We start from the raw sequence: 23,465 nt of genomic DNA, 5'->3' as shown, positions 1-23,465 counted from the left end.
CCCTCTCCTCTGCGTACCTTGCCCTCAGGCCAGCCGCTCCTCTTCCTGCTGCGCCTCCTCTTGCCCCAGCAGAGGTAATCTAGCTCCTTGGCCGGAGAGGAAAAGCCCAGCAGGGTGTCCAGCTCTTGGTTGCCAAGGTGACGGGAGGAGGGCATCTCCACCTCCAGCCGATATGAAAGGTTCCTCAGGGTGCAGACGCTGTTCTCCACAATCTGAGAGACGCATTTTCAAATCAAACCATTTTAACAGAGAATGAACATCAATACTAACAAAGTGGAGGAAAAATGGTGTGTGAGAGGAAAATATAAGCGTTTACGTGACTGATTTTGATAAAAAGGAACATTTAAAATCTGAATATGACACTAAAAGAAAACTCTGATCCTCCCAACTTCTCTTTAAGCAGTTCTAAAAATTATGATAAACTTTGATAACCAAGCCAGAAACTAATTTATCTGGTTTCCCAGTTGTGTTGCATCGACATCACTCTGAACCTGAAAACTTATTTACATGGTTCTGTTGGGTCAAATGGAGTGAATCCAAATATTGTTATAAGAAAGTCCTTGGGGAAAAGTCCAGGCTCTGCTTCCAGGAAGAAAATTTCAATTATTCCAGATATTTGAATAAATATCTATGCAAATTTATGCACAATAATAGAGATCTATAAAAAAATTGCAACAATAATTAATGCTAAAATAAGACTTTGCAGGCTTTTAAAGATTAAGACCTCCTTTATTGCTTCTCAGTGGTTTAGCACACTGTGTGGCACACGGAGCAGTGTTCAGTGTAAAGGCCGAAACAAGTCAGAAGCTGCTTAAAGTTTATTGTACAACAAATAACATACGAGGAATTTCTCTATTCTCTTAAGCATCATACATCTATTAGTGCAGGTTTACTTTAGCGTGCATGGTGCGCTTCTACCAAATGACTGGTCACCTCAACCAGCATCAATTCTGATTCCAGATTTACCGACATGGGAATTAAAGTAGTCGTCTATCAGTCTGTGATAACAGCTCAGGAAAACTATCAGAGGAAAAGTGAAGATAAATTTGTAACAGCTGGTTTATGGTTAGTTGGATGTTTAAGCATTTGGGTCTAGTGGGTCTGAGGTTAATGACCCCCAGGCTGGCACCACATCCATGTACTGCTGCGTCACGCCGTTCAGCTCAACTTAAACTGTCTGTGCTGACTGTCCTACAGACTACAGAGACCAGCGAACAGAGGTCGTTTGATCCGACTTTCTGCTAAGGCAGCATCTTTTCTTTAAGTTTAAAAAAAAAAAAAAAAAAAAAAAGTCCTGAGTTTGCTGGTTTGGAACAGCTTGTCTGCTTCCAAACCAACTAATATGGAACTTTTTCAGCTTTGCAACGTGAATATTGCCTCCTAAAAGAGAGGAGAGAAATATCCCAGATGCATTTGCTCAGAGCCAGCATCATAAATGTGGCGGACCAGTGTGTGAAATGGAGGTGGACACGGGACAATCCAGTTTAACTGGTTTTCATCATTTGTGTGTTCAGTCATAGTTGCAGCCTCTTGTCGCTGCATCACATGATCCAATCCTTCCCGTTTATTACAAGCTCTCTGTTAAAACAGTGGACTAAAAACTTGAACACATAACCAGCACTCCTGCAAAAATGACTGAATGAGGACAAACCAACATGGTTTGGTTACATGAATACGTCTCCCCATTGCTCCCAGGACATGAATATCAGACATTCCAGTGCAGGAAGGCTTGTTTCTGAAAAAACCTGCAGTCATTGCTGTTCCAACAGGCCCTGCTGAGGATGCAATGGGCTGCTTGTGTTGCTGCATTACTGCCTACGTGGCGATGAGAGTCCCAGGGCTCGGTCTGTGGAGAAAGTTTCTTTTGGGGACAATAAAGTCCAAGACTCTTTTCTCTGCAAGATAGAGGACTTTGGTGGTTTTACAAACAAGAATTTCACATCTTTTCTAATATTCAACACTACAGTTGCAGTGCATTTAAATGCTTTGATGGCAAAATTGGTCTTTATAATGCACGAAAAAATATTTAAGTTATTAGAAATTATGCTAAAATGAGCCTTTAAATAGTTTTAATTTTGACACTGGAAAGAGCTTGAAACAGTTTAAGACTTTGTTTCTAAAAACCAATTCTGATCCAAGTTAATGATCGTCATTAATGTCTTCTGACTGGATACGCCACTGGCCCAAACAAAGCACGGCTAAATGAGCAGCTAAATGAAAAATTAAGCGGAAAAAAAAAAAAAAAAAAAAAAAAAGTGATTGTGGTTTGAAAACTTTGTTCCTTTCTGGAAAAAGAAAAAACATGAATGATTGAATGCATTTAGTTGCACTTATCTGATTCATTCTCATAAAAAAGTCATTTGTCTTGGAGATTCTGATTGGCTGGTAACTTTAGGAAACTACCAGACACATTACATGGAACAAAAATGAACCAAAAGAACCAAATAATATAAAATAAAATTTGATGATAAATAAAAAAAAGTTAGAACCCTGGAGACAAGTTGTGCTGACGTCTTTCACCACAAAGCTGCTCGTTTCTGCACGTTGACTTAATTCTGCTTTAAAAGCAACAATCTCATCCTAATTAGTTTGCAGCTGTAGTTGGTAAATCCCACATTTAAGCATGTCCCTCCATCTCAGCAGGTCTGTTACTGGTTTTCTGCTACGTGTTATGGTTCAGAGCTGTGTTGGGGTCAGGCTCATCTAGAATAACTCTCCCATGCAGACAAAAACACCACATTTGTGGACGAGTGCGTTTGTGCAGCACCTTGCTGTCATAGTCGGAGGTGTTGACGCAGGCTTTGAGGACGTGCAGCAGCGAGTCGACCAGACCTTCACAGCAGCGCAGCTGACTTCTCGCCTCCTCCCCCGCGGAGCTCAGGTTCCTTACACACAAACAGACACACACATTCCTTCACGTGGACGTGCAGTGTGTGGATTCCCCCACAGGGTGGCTTAAAACCTGCCCGGATACAGTAAAAGGAGGCAGCTGATCCTCCAATAGGAGATCGCGTGAGGAGACTGCACAACAGTACAATATTCCCACAATGCATTTCTATACCGTCAATCTACAGCTTTGTGTCAGTGAGGGAGGAGAAATGCTGGAGGCTTCGGTGCATGTTTGGTTCGCATGCAGCTCAGTCTTCAGACAAACACCAAGAAGTGTGTGTTTCTCCTCACTGTCCGATCATTTTGTTCTGAAGAAAGTCTGGATTCAAGTTGTGTTTGGTTTAATGGTTTTTGCTTCCTGTAAAAACTTAAAACCTAAAGTTGCACCTTATAATGAGCCATGACTGCTCCACCGAAGCCTGCAGGTGATAAAAATATTACTGCTGTGTAAAATCTGAGTTATAGAGATCCTTATGGATACCGGTGATAAGTGGCGGTTTTATAGAATCATTAGGATGAAACGTAGAAAAAATATGCATCATAGACAATAAATCAAAAAGTCATCCGTACATATAAACAATAAATCGATGTAATGAGCAAACAGCACGGCTGGTAACTCAGTGTTTTCAACTCCGCAGGCAAGAACTGTGTGAACCTGATGAAGAACAGCGACTGTGAAATTCGCTTTAGACCATTTCAAAGCAAAGGTTCAGCGAGGGGCGCGTTTGAATCGATGCCCACCTCAGGCAGCCGGTGGTGTTGCGCAGCAGCAGGGACGACTGGAACTTGACTTTGTGCTCGTCGCGATGAGAAACGCTGCTCCAGCCGGAGTGGGGGATGACCACCGTGTTGGTCAGTGTTGTTAGGGCGTCACGGATGATGGTCATCTTCACTGCGTCACAGGAGGAGAGGTTCCACAGCACACCTGAAAAAACCGACAAGATCTTCACTCTGGGTGCGTCTAGTCTGGGTTTACATTCATGTCTTTATGCTCAAACCAGTCCAAGTCTGGAGAAAGTCCCCTCCAGTCAGGGGTGTCTGGTCCTTGTTTCTCTGCTCCAACACACCTGATTCCAGTCAAATGGATGCAAGTCTAGTCAACTTCACAATTCATTTCAACCAGGAGTGTTGGAGCAGCGAAACAACTAAAACCAGGAGGATAAGGGGGTTTGACATGTGTGCTTTAGATCCAAGGTTCTTAAACTGGTACGCAGACCACTGGTGGTGCTTGTGCTCCCTGGTCCCACGAAGCATTTTCTGATAAACCAAAATTACGCGCAGAGATTTTTTTTTTTGTTAATTGCAGATCAATTTCTCTGGTTTTCCACCGTCCTTCAACACTGTGAAAGGGTGTCAGAACGTTCCTGCGAAGCGCTGCAGGTGGCCGAGGCTTTTTATGGCGCTGTGAAGAGGTCATGTGAGCCGATCGTGATCACAGATCTAAAGAGAGTCTCTGACTTCACACTCTACATACTTGTCAGACTGATGAAAGCTTCATGACAGAAGAAGGAAAAAGAAGGATGAAGTGGTCTGAAGCCAACATCCATTGATCAGGTATCAGGGCTGTTCGCTGCAGCATCAGGATTGATAAGGAACAGTTGATTTTCACATGATTTTTAAGTGATCTGGTATTTCCCCAAAGCCGTTTGGTGTTACTGCTAGTACTGTGTGTGTAGGACGGCAGAGACAGCATGATGGGATCATGTGACATTTGTGGAGTTAAAGGCCACCAGTAGGTAATCTGGAGTTGATGTCAGGCTCACTGGAAAGTTCAGATCTAAAACTCTGCCAGTGTTTAACACAGCTAGAACAAATAAAACTGGAGATACACGACTGCATGAGTTTTATGATCTAAACGCATGTATTGGCGTAAAAGGTGCCGCTTCTGTTCAGATACTCTTCATTTATTAATAATGGAACAAAAGTGGTGCCTTCTCATTTTGTGTTTTATAAACAGTATTTTTTTTTCCCCAATTCAGAAATGACTATTCATGTATTTTTTGGCCCAACATGTTAATAAAATAGGTTGAAAATCCTCAGATGATAAAGTCAAAGTTTAAGAAAAAAGCCAAGCATGACTATGATAAACTTTTTTTTTTTTTTCCCCTGGTGTATGAAGACAAATCAAAATTATTCAAGCAACCACAACAGTCAGACCCCTCAGGGTTAAGAGGACTTTGCTGAGTTAAGTCTAAATGTCAGAGCCGATGATAAACAAGGGTTTGCAGTGAGATTTAACTGGACCAAACCTGTCTGTCTGAAGCGTGCCTGATGGAAAAGGGTCAGACGTTTCTACTACATCCTGTCAGATGTGAAGCTGGTACTCAAAGAGCCCAATATCTTCTGAGGTGGAAATTGGCATAAAGAATGAGAAAGCACTTTGGATTTCTTATGCATTTGATAAAAAAAAATTTAAAAAAAAAAAGGCATAAGATTTGAGTTTACCATTAAATATAAATGTTTTCTGAATTAATAACAGAAGGTGTTGTAAAAGTTGCAGATGCATGTATTCATTAGAGCCAACATTATGTCACCAACCAGCAGAACCAGAACATATGTTCAGACATGAGCTTGAGGGTTTGGTGGGTTACCCTCCGTTAGCCTTAAAATCAGAGCCAATATAAAAGCCATTTTCCCCTGCAAGACGCAACTGTTTGTGATACCATTTAGCTCCTTTTCATATTGTTATCCTATAGGACAGGGATGTCCAAAGTTGGTCCTCTAGGGCCGCAGTATTACAGGGTTTTCCGTGTATACCTATTCCAACACTCGCAGCTTCCATTAAAATGCATCCAATAGCCAAATGGAATTCTGCACAATGATGAATTTGATTCAGGTGTGTTGGAGCAGGGATGCATGGAAAACATGCAGGATTGTGGCCCCGAGGACCAGAGCTGGACACCCCTAATGTAGGATATTTGTTAACTTCTGCATACAGGTGACATCCGGAATGGCTCAAAACTTAATTCTCGCACCAATTGTAACCAAAGTTCCCCCTCATGGACATTGTAAATGGTAATATCTATCGATTGGCCACCCAAAACTAACTTGTGGCAACTTGGTCATCCAATAAAAGATTTCTTCTTTTACTACTAAGAGCTCCAATTCCACGGTGAAACATGGTGGCGGCAGCATCATGCTGTGGGGACATTTTTCATCTGGGCTGAATGGAGTCAAATCCAGAGAAATTTGTGGGAAAAAACAGGATTCAGTCTTCACCTTCAGCAACGTAGGTGGTTCAAGAGCAAATGTTTAAATTGAGCTGCTGGCTGAGTCAAAGCCAGGACCCCGATCCTTCCCAAGAACTGCTTCAGGATAAAGATTTCTGGACACCAGCAGATCTCATCCAACCTGAAGAAGCTGTAGCAGCTCCGTTGTGCAGAATGGGCAAAATTCCCTTTAGCTAAATGTGTCGAGATCATAGAAAACTCATTCATGTTTGCTGTAAAATATTAGCTGGCTTTGACCGACGTCAGCTGAGATTACAAACAAAAAGGTAAGCACACTCTGTAGTTGCAGATAAACCTGATTGTTTATATTTGCACAAAGAATCGGCACATTCTGCAGTCATACAGCAGCTCTGGAGCATTTCTCCTGCTCCGACTCTAGAAGCTTCATATCCACTCGTGTTCAACAGTGTGTGTGGAGAGGCTGCAGAGCCGTCAACGCCGTCCTGTTTCCAAAGCACATTATCTTAGCATCTGTCTCAACGAATGTGCCGAGATCTGCTCTGTCAACACTGTGTGCTGAATGTTTAAGCCTCTGCCGCTCTCACCTCCCACAGCAGAGCCGATACATGGATTAATGCACTGCCAGCCAGTCAGACGGCGACACAGACTGACGCTCAGCCAGAGAGCTGGTCGGCCGGCCAACAGACACCACTAGCAGGCAAACGCCCACACACTTCGCAGCCGGATTTTAGTGCATAAATGTTGCCATTAGAAGAGCCATCATCTGAATTTACAGTAACAAAAAAAAAAAAAGGTAAAAGATACCAAATGTTCACCTTTATAGGCCATTAATCTCCAAAATGTGGTGGTCTCAGTGAATTCAGGTTTAAAATCAAATTTAAATGCTTAAAAGCATCTTATGGTGACATTGACTGGGTTTTTAAAGAAAAAAAGTCATCCATGAGTAAACCAAATATTAATTTGACATACATGGAAATATTTACAGTTGATGTTTTCTGATTATGATGTCAAGTCAGTTCCCCATAGAAATTTATTTTCCTTTACAGGCAACTGAAATTTAAAGCAGCATTAATTAAAAGTCACCATAAAAACAGGGCAAACAGCTTATGTGTGTTTACAGCTGGGGGAAAAAAAAAAAAAAAAAAAAACTGAAAAAAAAATCCAACCCCAAACAGAAATCAGGGAAGCCAAGGTCCTCTTTTAAAAAAAAAAAAAAAAGAAAAAATGCTGGATCCATGTGAATGATAAGCCAAAACACCACAAAGCCTTAAGCAAATACATAAAACTGTTCTGGTCCCATGTTTACATGAAATCTGCCATTTGGATTTTTTTAAATTATATATATTAAAGTAATAAAACACATGGGTGCATTATGTTAATTTGGTCTTTTTTTTCCCCAGCAGTAATAAAACATTATGTTCAATTGCAGTTTTTCCAGACATGGAGACAAAGATAAAAGCAATTCTCAGACAAATTAATGATTAATTGATGATTAAACATCATTTGAGTAAAGAAGGCTGAAGGAGCTTTGTCCAGTATGATGGTTAAAAGACTGGAGGATTAACTGGGAGATGCTGACCACCCAAAAGATAAAATGTTGCTTCAGATTCTTAGAAATTGTTTCCTTTAAAAAAGGACAAGAACTGTGGAAAACAACACATTTCATAACTTTTCCAGACAAATTCGGTGGTCCACTTCCTCTTATCCATGTATTTTAGAAATAAATAACTATGAATCTAGACGTTTTACTGAATAAGTTAGCTCACTATGACGGTTTTTTTTACTACTTAAATTTAATACATAATCTGTTCATTTTAGTTTATTTAATTTTCTTTTTTTTCTTCTTTTTTTTATTACAGTTTTCTCTTTTTCAGTTTGCTGAAAGATCAAAGTTCAAGTTGAAACAGCTGAGGTGGACATCCAGAGGAAAAAAAAAAAAACAGATGGGGGGAAAAAAAACACAACAAAAACCCAACTTTTCTGCAGGTATTACTTTAATTCATGGGGATATTGGGAAAAACCTCTATGTGAAGGGAGCTCTTGGCTTACCACCCCAGATCAGACAACAAGCTGGTGAACCATGCCATTAACTTTCACCAGGTTAGGTTCACCCCCCCTCCCCAGTTTTTAAACCAAGTGTTTATTAAGCTTTGCTTGTAATCCCAGAACAAATATTTAAACCTTAAAAATTGGAATTCAAAGCAAACCAATAAAATGAACAACATACCAGTAACCAGCTCACGAACTTCATTGTCAGTCGTTTTCCTGAGGAGCCGCAGGAGAGCAGGGACGCCACCACAGTTCCTCAGCGCCACCTTGTTGCTGTCAGTGGCCTTGCCGTACACCAGGTTCCTCAGGGCCCCGCAGGCACTCTTCTGAACCTCGGCCACCTTATGGTCCAGCAGGTCCACCAGGTGCTGGATCCCGCCCAGGTGACACACCTGTGGATCGAGGAACTAGTTACTGCATCCCTTTAGATAATTAATTCTTTTTATAGACAGACTTCTTTTTAACGTTCACCTTCAGTGGTTTGTTTTTCAGGTCAAACTGAGTCGCAGCACCTTAAATCTGAACTTTTACAGCTTAATTTGGGGACAAAAAAAAAAAAAAAAAAAAAAAAAAAAAAGATAAGAATTTAAAACCATTTCAGACAAATTGCTGACAAAATCTTGGAGACATGAAAGCCCAGAAAACTTGTGTCTTGTCAAAATAAATTCGTCTCAGCAGGATCAGCAGACTCCCGTAGGTCTTCAGATTCAAGCTGCACGCATTAGTTTGTGGCAAAACGAGCAGGCGCGCGTCCAGGCTGCTTCCAAAAGGCCAATTAAAAGCTCATCAACACACAAACCAAAAGGCACCGAAACGGCTCGCACGTGAAGCGGCGCCGTTGGGTTGGCGTCGGCTGCTGCAGGGGAAGCAGAGCAAAAAGGGAGCGTGCAGCATCTCACTGCGTCTGAACACTTCCACATTTGGCATCATGGCGAGTTTAAGTTTTGTTAGAGCAGATGGCGCTTTAGCACAGCGTCTGGCCGCCTGCACCTCAGAGAAAAGTCACTTAAAATCCTGGAAGAGCTGAGATTCCTCTCAGAGCAGGGATGCAAAGAGAGAAACAGCACATTTTAAATGTGCCAATTCGTAGGGAAAAAAAATAAAATAAATCCAACATATAACCATCAGTATTGTCATGTTGGATGGAACAAAAGCAGCAGCTTCTCTCCACCTAAACGAGTCAGTCACAGCTGTCTCCTCTCATTATTTTCATCCAGACAGCTGCTCAGCAGGTCCTGCCATCTTACCTCCACCTTGACCCGGTTGTCTCCGTAGCACAGGTGCTGCAGGTAGGCAGCGGCGTTGGCCTGGACGGAGGGGAAGTGATGCTGCAGCATGTGGATGACTTCTGGCAGCTCTGGGTCTCGCCATGCAAACTCCCTGAACAGAAACAAAGCACGGTTTTTACTGCTTTTATAGCATCTGCTTGATTTATTTAAATGGTTTAGATGCATAAAAAAAAGCTCTCTCTTAATACAGGTTCATCTCAGTAAAAGTTCAATTTTTTTTGTCACTCATGTGTTTCCATTGATCTTATGTAATTAAATTTTCTGAGACACTGCATTTTGTTTTTTGTTTTTTTTTATTATCTATAAGCTGCAGTCATCAAAATTTCAAGAAATGTTTGAAATGTTTCAATGTTTAATGAATCTATATAATATCTGGGTTTCACATTCTGAAATGAGTGACAAAAAAAAATACTGAACTTTTCCATACTATTCTAAGTTTCTGACATGTGCCTGTACTACAGATCTTTGTTCTTTCAACTAGGGGGAAAAAAATATGAAATATTTATGAAAAGGACAAAGGCAGGCCGGTTTTCCCCACAAAGTATTCTTTCTGCATTCATTCCCAACATAGTTCTGCGCAGTATTAAACCAAGATAAGGATGTCAGGAAGACAGGCTGCATAGAATAAAAACTGGTCACGTTTATATGTTCTGTTATAGGTATCCAATGCAGCTGTGAAGGTTTGATTATGCAGCTAGCTTGACAATGAAATGTCTGAAATATCAAACGACTGATCTAAATGAGACCTAAACATGAAGCAGTTGCATTAAAATGTGAATTTAAGCTTATTTTATGCAGCTTTTCTGTATAAACTGAAATGCTGAAGAGTTTTACGTCTTACATACAGTCCATAGATGGTATAACCTCATTTCCACTTACACTGGGATGTTTGGGAAACTGCAATCATTAACCCCAATAAATGTTCCAGATTAGAGCAGCACAATATGCCAAGAAGTCACTGCCATTACAATATCAACATGCATGATAGTATGAGTACGGGTACCCAAACAGGTTGGATAACATTTATCACAGCGTTCCAACTCAAACAGGATTTCATATTACTGATTTATCAATCACTCTTTGGCTGGTGAAACCACTTAGACATGAAAAATATATTTACACAATACATCAAATGTTTAACTGCTTGTTAAATCTTTAACCAGCCAATCACACGGCAGCAACTCAACACATTTAGTCACGTCGACATGGTGAAGAAGACTTCCTGTAGTTCAAACTGAGCATCAGAATGAGGAAGGAAATAAAAAGATTGAAGTGATATTTGAACATAGCATGGTTGTCGGTCAGCAACTGCTGATCTACTGGGATTCACGCACAGGGTTTACAGAGATGGTCAAACGAGCAGCGGTTGTCTGGACCAGAATGTCTTGTTGATGTCAGAGGAAGATGGACAGACTGGTTGGAGATGATATAAAGCCAACAGTACTGGTTCCAACCAAGACATGTCGAACAGCATCTCTGAAAACAACAAGTGTAAACTAATCAAATCCATCCATCCATCATTAAACACAGTTCTGAAGTAAAGAGGGTTCAGCTTTGTACTGGTGAGGTGGACATGATAAAGTGGCCAGTGACCAATTTAAGTTAAAAACAGTGAATAAAACACACCACAGAACTGAAGTGTAGTGGTTCCCAACATGTTTGTTCCAAGGACCACCTTTATGAATCTACCAAAAAGCTCTGGCGATGAAACCATGTTTGGTTTTATGCTTTCATTAGCTGCTTCTCAGGAGAAATGATGTTTTCTAGCAGACTTATTTCTTCTGATAAAACCCAAAGTTAGGCTTTATGTTGGTAATTATCAAAACTTCACCTGACTCAGGCATGTCTCCTTTATGATAAGCTGCAAAGTTAGTGTTGATGGGCTCCCAAAACACTGCTTCCATGTGAAAGAAACACCCAAATGATGATGAAATAAGTAAATACACCACAACTCATCTTGTGTGGACAATCTTAATTTAAACATCACATTTCTGTGAACAGGCAAAGCTTCGGAGAGCCCGGGTTGGTAACCACTGCTACAGAGCATGCTTTTCCGTTTTGAGACCTCGTCAGTGAGAAAAACCAACACAACGTCGCCAAATATACCAGCCAAAGTCATTTAGACTATTTTCAGTCAGATGAAGCACACAGTGCTGCAGCAGATGGTGCGACAGAGCCCAACAAAACACACTGCTTAAATCTAACCAAGTTCTCCAACATGCATGCAGCAAAGCAAGCATGTGTGAGCGGTCTGTTCCTACCTTGGGTCCTTATGGATGCTCTCGATTGACGGGGTTCGGGTGATGACTCGGTCGACCAGTGCAGAGTGCCTGTGGGAGTAGATGGGCTCAGACACCCTGATGGGGTCAACGTACACAGCTGCAGAGCTCAGCCCATAGCTGCTTCTTTGGTACGGCAGTGTGCCGCAATGGCTTGTGGTCCGAGGAAGGGTTCCCATACCTGTGGATGCAGCGTGAGGTCAATACGCATGTTGGTGAGGGAGAAACATCATGCACTTCCAGAAGATAATGGCCTTTTACTTTTTAAAATCAATCTACAAAATAATCCCCCCCAAAAAACGAGTTTAAATCATGGCTGAAGTAATCTGAACGACTCCCGACTCCTTTACGCTAAACCTCTGCAGAGCTTTAAATCATTCTGCAAAGACTTCAATTAGGAAGAGCAACGGACATGAAAGCTTTCAGCCTAATTAAGAGCCGACCTCAGGGAGGGATAATGATAACAGTTTCTACGCTGGGTTTTTCTCTGAAATTATCTTCAGAAGAGATGCAGAACTGAACACAGCCTTGACCTGGGGACAGGGGGTTTCTGAGGGGGGACTCTCTGATGGCAGCTAAACCCATGCGGTTGTCTTTAAAAGACTGCAGCCAAAACCTCTTAATTTTAGTCCACACCAGTATAGCAACTGATTTTAAACCCATTAGACGCTTAAAAACAGGAAAAAAAAAATAGGTTCAAAGACACATTTCTAAGATAAAATAACCAAACAAGCAAATGTTGTCAATTCACTATAGTTACAATGGGATGTTGTATACATGCAGTACCTGCATTGGCCCTGTAGAGGGAGCCCTGGGGGTCATGGGTGGGGCTGTGGTACAGCGGGCTTTGGAATGAGCGTTCATCGAAAACAGGCGTCATGTGGCAGTCTGGAGACAAGGCCGCCCTCAGCTCTGGATCTATCTGCGCCCCGTGACCGGCGTATGAGCTGTGGAGCCCTGCAGGTGCACAAATCAGCACCAAACTTTATTTATGCAACACAAAAAGGATTTTCTCCATCAAACTGTAGGAAGTTTTCCAGCTTTCTTTAAGCACTGAAGGGTACATAGGCATGTCTTCCCATAAATTAAACAAAAATGGATTAAAAACAAAAAACTTCACACAAAATACACAACCTTGTATTTTATCATTAAACTCATCAGCTCTGTGTGAAGTTGTGCAAATCCAGACTGTGTCAAAATTGCGTGCAATGCAAACAGATGCTATGCTTGTAAACCAAAACTCGGATCATTCAGAATTTACTGCAGCCAACTAAAACAAGCAGGACAGAGGCTTTTCCAGTCCTCCCAATCTCTCTGCCGATCAGCTCAGAGCGCTCCAATTATAAAGAGGCTTGAGGGCAAAAAAAGATTTGCACATAAAGCTGGTGATGAAGGAACCATTTGCTTCTACGGTTCAACTTGTCTTCATCGACATAAATTACAGAGTAGAAAAAAAGATTAAAAGCACAGGGAGAAAAATGAAAAATCTGGGCTCGACGCTACACAGTTTGAAACTTTGGGTTTTCCTCTCAGGCTCTTTAACAACTCAAAAACTATGACCTTCAGAGAAACAACACTAAGATAAGCCTGAACAACAAGGCTTCAAGAGGCTTGAAGCCAAGTCTTCTAGCATTACAGCAGCTACCAACTGTAATTTATTTATGAGATTAATTATGTAAAAAAGCAGCACTAGTTTAACCTCATGAAAGCTCTATGGCAAGCCAACCTTTTGCCCCCATACACCAGACCATTAAAGATGGACTTCCTGCATAATTCAGATTGTGCTACTTTTTAAAGTTAAAAACATTCAGGGGAAAAAAAAAAGAAAAAAAAAAGTACGATGATGGCAAGTAAATATTAATTTAAACTGTTTTCACACATCTTATAAAAACAGAAAACCCTCCTGTGGCATCTGCATGGAGCAGAGGTGCAGAAATGTGAAATCATGTTTTAGCTAACACTTTATGCTGGCAGACTGCAGAGTTTTGGTTTATGACGTCAATATTTTCACCTCTAATTCAAAGCTACTTGCATGTGAGGAGCAGCATCAACCAGTTGAAAAGCCTCTACTGGTAAACTAAGAAATCCTGGCATAACCCCAGTTCAGAAAGAGCTGGGACATTAAATGTAAATAAGAATCTGAAAGACAATTAGCAGCAAATATCAAAGCCACATTTTACTCCCAATGCTGAGAGACATTTTACACAAACATTTGCTCATTGCAAACAACTAAAACAAGGTGCAACAGCAGCAACAGAAAGCTGGGTGAGTAACTGGTACAAGAACAACTAGTGGATCATTTGACAGATTAGTTAACAGGTCAGTAAATTTACTAGGTTTCATTTCATATGAGCAGAGCCTCACTGGTGCGATGATGGCAAACTGCAAATAAATACTGTGGAAAGGTGTGAAATGTCCTCTAACGCAACTGCGATTTAAAAAGCCATAATTAACTACTCACAGACTCTAGTCTTCCAGGGCCACTGGCCTGCAGGTTTTAGATGTTTCATTCCCACAACCCACCTGAACTAAATTCATGGGTTATTAAAAAGCTTTCTAGAGCAAAAACTTGATAAAGAACCATTTAAACAAAATCAGCAGTCCGGTGTTCTCTGCTGAATCAGAAATCACTGAACACAGTTCCCCCCTGAGATCCACAAATGCAGGTCAAAGCTCCATCACCACCATCATCATAGCTCCATCACCGCTGAAAAGTACATGGAGGTTTTAGAGCAACATCTACTCCCATCCAGACAACGGCTCCTTCAGGGAAAACCTTGCAGATTTCAGCAAGACAATGCTGAACGTCATCCTGCATCCATCACAAGAAAAATCTAGCAACTAGAGCATCTCAAATCTTGCATCTGACCAGGATGGGACAACGTTCCTCTCTCCAACTTAGGCAACCAGTCTCCTTACTTTCAACATAGACACTTTAAATAAAAGTTAAATATATAATACATACACACATACACAAACTGGAGCTACTTTTTTATGCAGGTTGCTGCCATCAGATTCAAACTAAGCTAATACTTTTTTTAAATATGAAACTAAAATTTCCATGTTTAAATTCATCCATGTAAAATATGAGTTTAAAGATTTGTAAATCCTACATTTCCATTTACAGTGTTCAAATTTTTTATCCTTCGAGTAGAACAGGTGTTTAAAGACTCATTGTGTAACTTTGTGACCTTAAAACTCTGCCTTCTGGACTTGTTCAGTGACACAGCGCCATCTATCCTGAGCATTTCTGGAGCCACTGCCTTGTAGTATAGCGTCCTGAAGCTGACAAACTGCACTGTACAACATTTACATGTAGGATGCCACATGACGTTGCTGCAAAGTTTCACTTCACGCTATAATAAGGAACTGGTTGTTTTGAACACGCAACATTGCTGATTCAGCAAAGAAATGCAAGATTAAGACAGGGAAAGACAAGAATTATGAGATTGTCTTCTGCTGGCTGGAGAGAGCTAACAGGTCAGGTTGGGTGCTGAATTAGCTGTTGATGAGCAGGGCGTAATGAGGAAAAATAATTTAAAATGCAAGTGTCCCAGCATTGTGCTCTGGGGTATCCCTTTTAGATTTCAAATTTAGCTCAATCCCACTTTCTACCCTTAAGCAGCTCCCATAGTTTCTTATCTTTTAGTAATCAAGTAGTTATCACCCAATCATCAAAATGACCTCCAATGTCCAGGTGAAGGGCTAGATTATTACTTCTTTTCTAAGAAAAAAGAGGAGGAACCATTTTCAAGTAAAACAGTTGGAGGAATTTATTTATGATGGATCACCGAACATCAGTGATCAAGACTGGACAATAATTACCAATAGTACTAGTATGAAATCCAAGAATTGCTACAGCCAGTTGTACCTTTCGATTTTAAACTGATAACATTTAGTGCTTTTCATTGATCAATAAAAATGACTCAGTAGCACCTCCTCCTGGCCAGGCAAAGAAGCTGCACAAGTAACTCACTGCATTTCAGTCAAAGCCTCTACTGAAGGCACAGCGCTGCTTTTCCCTCTCATATCACCACCACAAAGTCTCTTCACACATTCGTTCCATAAAAATGATCTACATTAAAAGGCAGATCACTACGCTGCCTTTTCATGTTACTACACTATGCCAATGGTCCACGTATGTTCAAAAGAATTTGTGAATTGATGCTTTGCTCTCAAAGTTCATTAACTTGCTCACAGGAGAGATGACCCTGATAAAGAGGCTTAAACGATTTTCACGTCTATTTTGAGCGAAAAATGTCAACATACGCTTATTGTGATAAAATATAAAATTAAACAATTTGGATACCGCTATTGAATAATTTAGCTTTTACAGGTATCTCAAACTGGACTGTGTTAGATTAAGCAGGAAACTAACCTGCCTACACATTTAAATGTTTGTCAGGCGCAGTTTGCGACTGTGTCTACCGAACCCTGAAGCTAACAGCAGCCTGGTGTGAAACTCCAGCCCAGTTTTTGTTGTCTCCATGCTCTATCACACCTGACAGAAATGAACAAATACGTTGACTGGAAGATGTTGGAGCCATTTCATTTGAATCAGGTGTGTTGGTGGAGGGAAACAAATACCTGCTGGATACCGGCCCTCGAGGACTGGAGTTTAACACCTGATCTAGACCCATGTTCTGGGGTGTGAAAGGGGATTGACTCTCGACATCATTCTGGACCAAATACTGGAAAAACACACCAGATAAACTTGTCTAACATGGACATCTGAATGTCTAGAAACTCACCCACCATGTTCATACCCACTGCCTTAAAATGTGCCCTCAATTAACTAAACACGTGGAATCTTTGGTATTTGGGTAAATAAAGAACAAATTTAGATGTTGAGATTGCACTTAGTGATGCCCTTTATTTGCCAACTCTGTTCCAGATAAAGGAGGAGGATTTGTTCGCATCACCGTTTACCAGTTCATCCAAAACCTAGACCACATTCTGCAAATTTGTTAAAAATTTCCACAAATAAAATGCTCATCTAGCAGCTTTATATGCTGGCAGGTCTCCAGGTGTCACTACTTAATCTCGTACATCCATCTATTGCTCATCACCCTCATGTAATCTGGGATTATGCTGGATCTGTAGGATAACAGAAAATTAAGTTTTAGGTGACATATTGGGCCACTCAGCGGCGCTGCAGGATGAAAATGCCCACCTAAAGAACAGCAAGCTTTTTTTTTTTTTTTTTTTTTAAGTTCACCATCTGCCTCTTGAAAAACCACAATAAATCCCACCTTGTTTCCACAGATGCACTAAAGATTTAAGTAGCTGCCGTGTAAACAGCCAGAATCACGCATGAATGGTTGAATTTAAAAAAAAAAAAAAAAAAAAAAAGAGCAGCATCATAAAAGCTTTGGATTGTTGTCAGCTGATAATCACACACTGATGCCCTACCAGGCTTTGTGATCCAAACACCCCTATATGGGTCAGTGGGAGCAGCTTAGTTTAGTGGCGGAGGGCAGGATGGTGGAGTGAATCTGCGCCGCCGCAGCATCACTAGCGCTGCTCCTCCAGCTAAAAGGGAAGAGCTGTCGATGGCCATTTAATGATGAGGAGCAGGAGTGATGAATCTGGCTGAGATTGCAGGAGAAAGTCTTTCAACATCACCGAGACCCAGGTGACAAAGTCAAACGCTCCCACTTCAAAGCTACAGCGTGTACGTTTCGGTTTGGTGGGAAATCTGGCCCAAAGACACCTCAAAGGCGTTTGTAAGCCAGGCTCAGAGAAGCTCCCGGCAGCAGCACAGAAATAATCCCTTCTCAAGTTTCTCAGCCAGCCGCAGTCGTCTTAACCAATCAGAGGGGCACAAAGTCAAAAGGTTGCATCTCTGGGGATGTCACCCAGCTCCTCCTCTTCATCATCGGAGCAGGTTTAATAGCAAATAAACTCACGTCTAAATGTCAAAATCCTGCTTAGAACCACATCTTTGATGTAAAGGTGATTTTTCACCTCTGATTAAACATTTTTTCCCACTTCTAAGTCAGACGTTGTTGCCAAGGAAACAACAAATGGAGCAATTAATGAAAGAATAAAGTGCATTTCTTATGCAAACAGGTCAATCATTCAGTGCCTCATATGTCAGAAATGGGAGGCTTCTTCTGTTTTTTCACCAATCAACATGTTAAAACATTAAAAAGGAGAAAAGACAGCTTTCATACCTTCACAGGCTGCATCGTGACTGGAGTCCTGCAGTCCTGCCAGCTGTCTGCACTACCTGCTCATCAGCTCAACTGAAGTCACCTGGAGCTCCAGGTGTCAGTCAGAAAGTGAGCAGTCGCTCGGGACCACAGCTGTGCCCAATGTGAAGCATGAACCCATGGGAATGCACCTTTTTTCTGATTTGCCTTAAAATAAACCTTTGCTTAAAGAACAAGCAAGAACAGGAGCTTGTTTCACTAAAGTGGAATTAAGTCGTCTGGCTTGACCAAGCCTTGTCAGACCATCCTGACTTGACTGGTTTCCTTAATGCTTAACCAGGTTCAGAAGAAAGCCAGGTGTAAGTAATCCCACTCTGTGAACGTTCACAGGATCACAGATTAACTCACGCTGAAGCAGAAAGGCTGCAGATCTTTACTTAAATAACCTGATAATTTCTCCTGAGTGGAGAAATAAAATATTCCTGTCTTTAGATCCAAGTAGACTCAGTGGTGCTGCTGTTCTTATATTGTTGTGTTTCTCTGTATGTTGTAAGTTTTATTGTTGTGAAGCACTTTGTGACTTTGAAAAGTGCTATACAAGTAAAGTTTACTTACTTACTTACTTTCTAAATTTAATTTTACTTTTACTTCATCCCAAATGAGTAACAACTAGTAAAAAAGGAAGAAATAAATCGTAATTTTGTAAAATTCTGAGTGAATTCCTGGGAGTTCTTGGTAAAACCAGACCTTGTAGAGATGTGTTAGAAGTTATACATAAAAAAGAGCTCATTTTTATGGTAAATTGTTCCAATAAGTTCTGGTTTATGTTATCGCTCCAGGTCTGAGAGGTTCCTCCGTCCGATGACATCACCATGAATTACATCACAAGCTGAGTCATATATGTAGCGCTGAGTACTTTAGGTGTAAAGAAAACAAATATACACTTCGTTGCATGTCACTGCATTAGTTAGTGATTTTAGCTTATATTAATTAGGTGTATTTTCTAGTAAGTATATAATGACTATTACCATATATCAGAGGAACTAAAGTTGGTCTCCTGTCTCTGCTGTCCTGCAGATTTTCAATGCATTTCTGCTTCAACACACCAGACTCAAATTAAACGGATCTAACAGCATATAAAGATATGCATAATAACTATATATGCATAATAGTTATATGTCCATAATAACTATAAATGCATAATAACTATATATGCACAAGAACTACATATGAATAACAACTATAAGTGCATATAAACTATATATGCATAACAGCTATATGTCCATAATAACTATATATGCATAACAACTATAAATGCATAACTATTTATGCATAATAACTATATGTGCAGAATAACTATAAATGCACACTAAACTATATATGCACAAAAACTATAAGTACATAACTATAAATGCATAACAACTATATGTCCATAACTATATATGTATAACAACTATCTAGCATAATAACTATAAATGCATAACAACTATAAATACATAATAAACTATATATGCATAACAACTATATGTCCATAACTATATATGTATAACAACTATCTAGCATAATAACTATAAATGCATAACAACTATAAATACATAATAAACTATATATGCATAACAACTATATGTCCATAACTATATATGTATAACAACTATCTAGCATAATAAACTATATATGCATAACAGCTATATGTCCACAATAACTATATATGTATAATAACTATAAATGCAAAATAACTATATATGCATAATAACGCATGGACAACTTGCAGGATCGTGGCCCTGGAGGACCGGAGATTGACTCCTCTGCAGTATTTAATAGGATAGATGGATATTTTAGTCACTTTCAAGGATAAGGGTTTTGTTATGAACAGTGTTTATTCTGTGAAATGTTCAAACCAGAGGAGCCCAACTTTGAAACATCTGCTATCCTGCAACTTTTAAAAACATCCCTTCTCCAGCACTCCTGAATCAAATAGCATATTTCCCTCATCCAGATGTCATTCAGCCTGCAGAGGCCTGGTAACAAACATTTATTTAATTCAGGTGTTCTTGAAAAGGGCATCTACCCTTGCACCCCTGTTTAAAGCATACATTTGAACAAAATTATGTTGTGGTTCAGTATTATATGGACTGCTAAAAAAAAAATAAAGGGAACACCTAATAGTGATCACAGTCTGTTCCTCTTCAGGGATGGAAATCAGTCCATTTAAGACGTAACATTGATTGTGAATCAGTTCCACATGCTGTTGTAAATAAACCAGACAGAGGGTGGAAATGAGAAGCAATAAGCAAGACAACGCCAGGAAGGAATTTTGCAGTCCCTTCACTACAAGAGGTAACATGAGGTGAGGTCCGAAATCCGCAGAAGTTACTTGGGTAGTGCAGTGGAACATCGATGCACGCCTTGAGAAGAAGATTTGTGGTGATACCAGGAAACAGGCCGGTAGACGAGGAGACGTGGAGGCAGCCGTAGGAGGACAACAACCCAGCAGCAGGACCGCTATCTGCTCCTTTGCTGGAAAAGCGGTGCCAGAGCCTTCTACAATTTGACTTGCAGGTCACTAATGCATTTTTCTGCCCAAACTGTCAGAAACAGACTCCATTAAGTATGCATGTACAGAGGCAACCAGTATTCACAGCCCACCACTGTGCAGCTTGGTTGACTTTTGCAAGAGACTGACAGGTTCGCCATTGGTGCCATGTGTGCTTCATGGCTGAGAGGTTCACATTGAGCATTTAACAGACATGAGAGTCTGCAACATCCTCCAGCATGACCAGTTTGGCAGTGGGTCAGAAATGGTCTGGGGGGGCATATCCCTGGAGGGTCACACAGATCTTCAACTACTAGCCTGAGGTATCCTGACTGAGGTACCAGGATGAGACCCTCAGACCTCTTGTCAGACCATTTGTTGCTGCAGTGGAACCAGGGTTGCTTCAGCTTCATGTGGCTGGAACGCCAGCAGCTCCTGCATGATAAAATCACTGATGCTGTCGACTGTAAATCCAATTGATCACATCATGTCTTGTTCTGTCCAGCGCTGCTACACACCACCACAGACTGCGCAGGGTTTGACTGATGCTCTGATCCAGGTCTGGGAGGAGATGACTCAGCAGAACATCCATGGTTTTAACATGAGAATGTCCCCATGGTGTTGGGAGCGCAAAAAACTAAATATGGCAATAAAAAAAAAAAACAGAAATGGAAACATCTACATTTCAAACGAAGTCTCAAATATCACTAAAAAGTTTTTACGCTCTTATGAGGTGGTTTTTCAGACGCAGTGTAAGTGTAATAGAAACACTTGTTTTGCATTTACATGTCCCCGGACATGAGGTAGAGGGTCATGGTTCCTTTCTGGCAAAGATGTCGCGGTGCAGAACAATCAACGGTGAAGCAGAGCTTTAGAAAAGAAAATGTGTGAGAAAAGCATTGAAAATCCGTAGCAAATTCAAGTAGTAAACCCCAAAATAACGCTACATGCCTACTTTGCATAAACCGCAAGTAAATTAAAAAAAAGAAAAAAAAAAAAAAGAATAAAGTCTTGCGAGAGTAACGAGATTTTACGAGATTTGAGGCTAATGAGCTAAACAATGTTCAATGGAAACGACCGCAAAATGCAATTGTTGTTGGTCAAAACTTACAAATACCGCTTATATTCTGCAAAAAAGAAAAACGTAATGGAAAAGCAGCTATAGAAGCCAGACTCCAGACCTCCACGAGTTCACCATTTTTTGATTTCCATTTATTATTCTTACGTTGTTTTGTTCTCAACACATTCCACTTTGTAATAAAGATTTTCAACAGAGAAATTTCACTAAACTTAATCTAAGATATGGTGTTTAAATGTTCCCTTTTTTTTTTATTTTTGAGCAGTGTAATATCATAATGTCATGGTTAGTAATATTAATGTTTTCTGGAAAACAGCATCGTTTTAAACAGGCAGAGGACAGTGGATCCTGCAACCAGCACAGTGACATACGGTACCTCCAGCCCTCAAAATCCCTTCTTGGCTCCTAAAACTACTTTGAAATCTCTCATGTGGTACATCTGGGCAGCAAGGATTGGGATGTAATCAATAATGTCACTCCTCTGAAACTGCAAAAGCCTCGATACACAGCGTGCTGCAACACTTCCTGGATTACTGGACATGCATCGAAGCTTCGCTGCCTGTGGGTGCACTCTCACACACTTCTCTGTTCCATGAAATCCTTTCAAAGTCTGGTGGAGAATTTTCAACACAGATCCTGGATATTTGTGGATGGATCGCAGACTGTGAGCAGGAATAATGAAAACATGTTTATTAAGTTTGTTTGGACTCAGTTGTTGTATCTTCCAGCAGATATTACAAATTCACAGAGATGCCAGGGATCACCAGCTCCAGACCTCTTGAGCCAGTGTCCTGGAGGTTTTCAGTGTTTTTTCTTCTGTTACAAAGATGTTTGTGCAGAATCAATTCATGTGAACCAGGTGTAGCAACCAGCAGGGAAACATCTAAAATCTGCAAAACACTGGCCCATGAGGATAGCAACAGAAAAGCACCATAAGAACTATGATACCACAGCTTGATAGTAGAGCTTTGGTTCATTGTCTCCAAACCGTCAACCCTCCAGCTTCCACAGAATCAACCGATCCTTGCCTTGTTTCCCCCCTCAGCCATCAGTTTGCTAAGCAGGGCATGAGAGAGGACTTGAAGAGGAGGCTCTGTGATCTGCTGCACCGTACTCACGTTGTGAATGTGTGTTTCTCCATGCACCACTGGGATCTCTTCCTGCCTTGTTTTTCTCCGGCTGCACATCAATCACAACAAGATTAAAAATTAAGCCTCTACTCACAATACGTACCCGGTACAAGGGGAAATCCTTCCTCTCAAACGCGACATTCCTCACTTTTCATATTGACATGCATCAAATAAAACTTTATCAAACCCGGCGGAATAATCTGTCAGCGCTGTAAAAGATAATGCAGCTAAAAACGGCATGAAATGAGCTCCCTGAGCCGGGATGCGAGATAAGATCACCTGCCGAGCTTGCACTTTGCCTGAGTTATTTTGTTCAACACGCAGCTTTAGTTAACAATTCTCACAGCGATGCAGAAAAATCCGCGGAGCAGACTGGAAGTGTGTGCTTCGTATTAAATCAGCTCCGCTCAGTCAACTTTCCCTGGACAATGAGAAGCTTATTAAATCAACAGAGGAAGTGGAGTCGACACCAGCAGAGCGTCGTCGTGTTTATTTACAGCCAGGAGGTTTGCTGAGAAACACACGCTGTGCCGCAACATCATCCACTGCACCAGCAAGCGTTCAAACGCAGCAGCTACGCAGGAATTTTCTGAAGGTTCCTCAGCTCAGATTGTGGCCTGAGGATAGGAGCTGACCTCTCCACCCCTGATACTGGCCCTTTGAAAAGAAAGAGGGCAGAAAGAAAGGCTGCACCTCGCACAATGCATGCACCTCCATTTCAGCGAGCAGTACAGATCCACAGCTCCACATGAAAACCGGTCACACTGCAAAAACTCAGCCTTAAAAAACAGGAAAAAAAATATACAAAAATTAGGTAAATGTTGCTTAAAATAAGATAAATTATCTGCCAACAGAACAAGAAAATTTGACTT

The 23,465-nt window shown here is 40.8% G+C and overlaps 1 protein-coding gene across 1 annotated transcript in view; it reads right to left on the bottom strand.

Annotated features, from left to right (window-relative positions):
- pkp4 (plakophilin 4) overlaps window positions 1-23,465 on the bottom strand; it is a gene marked incomplete at both ends in the record, with an annotated part of 74,956 nt that overhangs the window by 5,750 nt on the left and 45,741 nt on the right. Inside the window, 7 exons of the mRNA XM_079264022.1 lie at window positions 18-212; window positions 2,768-2,885; window positions 3,631-3,814; window positions 8,308-8,521; window positions 9,377-9,509; window positions 11,680-11,878; window positions 12,484-12,654. Coding sequence (XP_079120148.1) covers window positions 18-212; window positions 2,768-2,885; window positions 3,631-3,814; window positions 8,308-8,521; window positions 9,377-9,509; window positions 11,680-11,878; window positions 12,484-12,654 — 1,214 coding nt within the window. The remainder of the gene's footprint in view (window positions 1-17; window positions 213-2,767; window positions 2,886-3,630; window positions 3,815-8,307; window positions 8,522-9,376; window positions 9,510-11,679; window positions 11,879-12,483; window positions 12,655-23,465) is intronic.

This window comes from Telmatherina bonti (assembly GCF_933228915.1).
Source record: "Telmatherina bonti genome assembly, chromosome: 24".
Lineage (NCBI taxonomy): Eukaryota > Metazoa > Chordata > Actinopteri > Atheriniformes > Telmatherinidae > Telmatherina > Telmatherina bonti.
This window is presented reverse-complemented; position numbering and strand designations above follow the sequence as displayed.